The 4,493-nt window shown below is 43.8% G+C and overlaps 1 protein-coding gene across 12 annotated transcripts in view; it reads right to left on the reverse strand.

Annotated features, from left to right (window-relative positions):
* The window catches only part of UNC5D (unc-5 netrin receptor D), a 567,635-nt gene that overhangs the window by 248,524 nt on the left and 314,618 nt on the right, over positions 1-4,493 (reverse strand). For all 12 annotated transcript variants that reach the window (XM_034647536.1, XM_034647537.1, XM_034647535.1 and 9 more), the window contains exon 2: positions 1,945-2,163. In XM_034647536.1, the coding sequence (XP_034503427.1) occupies positions 1,945-2,163 (219 nt within the window). The remainder of the gene's footprint in view (positions 1-1,944; positions 2,164-4,493) is intronic.

Genomic DNA, 4,493 nt, shown 5'->3' on the forward strand with positions numbered 1-4,493 from the left:
TTTCTATTTCAAACATATTAAACTCCCTGCTGAATAGATATTAAGCTTTCTTTCATTTGCTAATGTTGACCTCCAGGCCACAGAGATCCCTCCCTCCCTCCCTCTCTCTCTCCCCGCCCCCATTAGTGGAGCATCAATTAATAAATTAATTCAATTACTTAATTTGAATTAAGTAGTCATTGGTTTCCCTTTCAAATGCTCTGGCTTCCACGCTTTTCCTGATAATCCTAATTGGGCATAATCATTTTTTTTAATCCTCCAAAGGATAAGTGCACTTAAGGGTATATTGGACTTCAACCTATCAATAGATGTGAAGTCCTAGAGATCATGGTTTGCATCTTAGCACACTTTGAACACTCTGCAAGGCCTTGAGTACAGTGGCACATAGTTAATAAATTAAGCTGACTTGAAACTTCCTAATTATACTCGGGCTTTTTGACTTACTCAATATCTGTTATCTAGATAGTGAGTGGGGACTAGTAAGAGCAATAATCGAGGGTGAGAGCAGACTGGTTTTAGGGTGAGGCTAAATTTTCAGTTAGTCTGAGGAGCCAAAGTTCAAAAGCATATACTGTTTCTGTTACACACTAAAATTTAACAAGTTATAAATTTTTCGATTTTTTTTAAAGATTGATTATCTGAGAGAGAGAGAGTGCGCACCAGCAGGGGGAGGAGCAGAGGGAGAGAGAGGAAGCAGACTCCTTGCTGAGCGTGGGGCTCAATTCCATGACCCTGAGATCATGACCTGAGCCGAAATCAAAAGTTGGGACACTTAACCCAACTGAGCCACCCAGGCACCCCTAAATTTTACAAGTTTTAAGTCAAATGATTTTGCTTTCAGATCCAGCACAAACCCGTAGTTTACTTAAGGTCTTTGAGTCTCAGTTTCCTTATCTATAAGAAGGTAACCGTAGTGTCATTTACCCCAGAGGGCTGTTGGAAGAACAGTGAGATAAGCTCTGCCAAATGCTTAGATGAAACTGGGTACACAGTAAGTGCTCAATAAATACTAGCCGATGTGACCATTATTCTCATCATCCACCACTCAAACGCCAAATTAGCCACATTAATAAAAATAGTCCCTAAATTTTTTTCATACTGGAGATCCTATTCAAATTTGGCCATCAACTTTGGGCTCTGTCATTACCCAGTGATCAAAAGAACTTAAAGGAGACTCAGAAACCACCAACCATGGAGAATGATGTATACAAGAATAAGATCTAGGAGGAAAGATTAAAGAAACTGAAATTATGCTGCTTACAAAGGTATTCGGTGGAAGATGNTCTAGGAGGAAAGATTAAAGAAACTGAAATTATGCTGCTTACAAATGTATTCGGTGGAAGATGTGCCTTCTAAAATATTTAGAATTGGGAAAATGAAAGTTACTGGTAGGTTTTATTTCCAGTGAGAATATTAGCTTCCACACAAAATTGGGTGCTAAAGTTATATAGAGCAGGGAGATAAAAATACCCCTTTACCCTCCTACAATAGGCTAGCAAAGGAGTTACAGAGTCATTTAGACATAGGATAAGAAACAGGGCAGAGGACCACAGGGGAAGGCAGGGAAAACTGAATGGGAAGTCATCAGACAGGGAGAAAATTCAGGAGAGACTCAACACTAGGAAACAAACTGAGGGTTGCTGGAGCGGAGATGGGTGGGGGGATGGGGTAAGTGGGTGATGGGCATCAAGGAGGGCATGTTATGTGATGAGCACTGGGTATTATACGATAAATTTTTCATATGTACTAAATGATGTACTATAAGTTGGCTAATCAAATTTAAATAAAAAATAAATAAGCATACTATCACACGTTATATACTCCTGGATGATGTTCATAGGACTTCATTCAAATAAAGCACTGGTGTGTGGCTCACACAGTTTTTCCCAGCCACACGACAACGTGAGTATACCAGCTGAGGATCTAACAGCTTCACAGTCTTACCTGAACTCTCATCCAGACTCTCCTCGGAAACATGCTCATTTTGGTGGACCCACTCGCCATTGCATTTGAAGAATATCTGCATGGCTGGCCTCGCTTTGCACCTCAGTGCAATGGGGTTGCTCTTGATGATATAAGCATCATCTGGCTCCTCTATGAAATGAGGCAGCGTCCCAGGAGCTGAGGGGATGGACTCAGGGAGGGCTTCGCCATTGTCAGTTCCTGTAAAATCAAAGAGGCCATGAGAACACTGCCTATATCGACAGCACATGTACCAGCAGGCAAAGCATAACTCACACTGGCTCTAAGAACGTGGGCTGCAAAATATTCGAGCCTATTGATACAGCATGCTCGTAAGGGCTGTGCCAATGAATTCTCTTCTAGGGGCTGACCTAGTGNCATGCTCATTTTGGTGGACCCACTCGCCATTGCATTTGAAGAATATCTGCATGGCTGGCCTCGCTTTGCACCTCAGTGCAATGGGGTTGCTCTTGATGATGTAAGCATCGTCTGGCTCCTCTATGAAATGAGGCAGCGTCCCAGGAGCTGAGGGGATGGACTCAGGGAGGGCTTCGCCATTGTCAGTTCCTGCAAAATCGAAGAGGCCATGAAAACACTGCCTATTATCGACAGCACATGTACCAGCAGGCAAAGCATAACTCACACTGGCTCTAAGAACGTGGGCTGCAAAATACTCGAGCCTATCGATACAGCATGCTCGTAAGGGCTGTGCCAATGAATTCTCTTCTAGGGGCTGACCTAGTGTAATAGGAGACCTCTAGCTAGACACACCTTCAGGGTCACCAGACAAGGGGAAATGATGACTAGGGGACTCCCTCAAACCACACTTTTGGGTCTGCAGGTCTTTGGTGGAAGAACAGAGACAACGTCTGGGGAGTGAGAGGCTGCACCTTAAGATTCAGTCCGGTGAGTGGTTACCTCAAGGGGTTCAAGGAGGGCCCCGAGCTGCCTCAAAACTTGGAAATAATGGTGGAAATAGCTTTTGTTCTCCCATAAAGGAGTGTAGATAATGACCACATTGTCCGAGGATACTCAGTAGCTTTTGTTCTCCCATAAAGGAGTGTGGATAATGACCACGTTGTCCAAGGATACTCAGTCTTAAGACATGTGAAAAAAAATTCCAAGTCATCTGCCTTCTTTACCTGTCAAACTGGAGATCGGCTGGTATTCTACCTAAGACAGAATTTTCTCCAAAACCTCACCAACGTACTGAATCTCCCAAAAGGAATGCACATGTGTTTCNGGGGACTCCCTCAAACCACACTTTTGGGTCTGCAGGTCTTTGGTGGAAGAACAGAGACAACGTCTGGGGAGTGAGAGGCTGCACCTTAAGATTCAGTCCGGTGAGTGGTTACCTCAAGGGGTTCAAGGAGGGCCCCGAGCTGCCTCAAAACTTGGAAATAATGGTGGAAATAGCTTTTGTTCTCCCATAAAGGAGTGTAGATAATGACCACATTGTCCGAGGATACTCAGTCTTAAGACATGTGGAAAAAAATTCCAAGTCATCTGCCTTCTTTACCTGTCAAACTGGAGATCGGCTGGTATTCTACCTAAGACAGAATTTTCTCCAAAACCTCACCAACATACTGAATCTCCCAAAAGGAATGCACATGTGTTTTGCTGGCCCACAGCTCTAGTCTCTGCCCCCAACATTCACCTCGATATACTGCGAATCTCACTTTCAAGGCGACAAACTAAAACGAATCCCTAAAATAGCTGTGAGCTTTTACTTTGGGACCTATAATTAGGTTTCTTCAAAGATAAAAAATGGACACGAATCTCCCCTAAATTTAGGGAACTGATGAGTAGAGAGAAGCAGCATAAAAAGGGAAAAGCAGAAGCCAGGACTTTGTTTCACTATCTCTTCACTACAGTTAGCGAGGACTTAAGTCCTGGGAAACTACGGCAAAGTCGAGGGGAGCAAGATCTGAACACTAACTCAGCACTGTGGAAATGATCAGAGGGAACAAGTGTGCCTTCCATGGCCACTCCAAAGAAGGAACAAAGAAAGCAAGAATTTCACAGTACTGAGATCAACTATGCCCTGGAAAGGGCTATTCATATTCAAAGCAAACCAGTCCCCAGGAGGAAGCTGGGAAAAGGGACCTAGGGAAAGCACTGGAAAAACAACCAGTTCATCCAGGGCCAGCCTAGGTGACAGACAGGGTGTGACCCATGATTTAGCTTGGCTCTCTGTGCACCTTGGGTGTCATTCAGAACAAACAACAGGAACCTCTTACCATCCACACTTAAGGCAATCATCTATATCAAGCAAGTACCGTCAAAGGTAAACCCAAGTCACAATATTACCAGGTAATACTTTAAGACCTGGGGCACCCTCCAATGCAAATCAAGGGGGAGGGACTAGACCACAAGAGGTATGGCCGCCTCTAATTCTACTTCTCTGTGTGTCAGGAAATAAAAGACAGTGAGTTATGAGGAACACGCCTTGCCAATGGGAACACACAAGCACCACTCGTGCCCCCGCAATGAATTAAACAAGAGTTTGAATCTCCACACTATTTTTTTTT

The sequence above is a fragment of the Ailuropoda melanoleuca genome, chromosome 18, assembly GCF_002007445.2.
Source record: "Ailuropoda melanoleuca isolate Jingjing chromosome 18, ASM200744v2, whole genome shotgun sequence".
Classification (NCBI taxonomy): domain Eukaryota; kingdom Metazoa; phylum Chordata; class Mammalia; order Carnivora; family Ursidae; genus Ailuropoda; species Ailuropoda melanoleuca.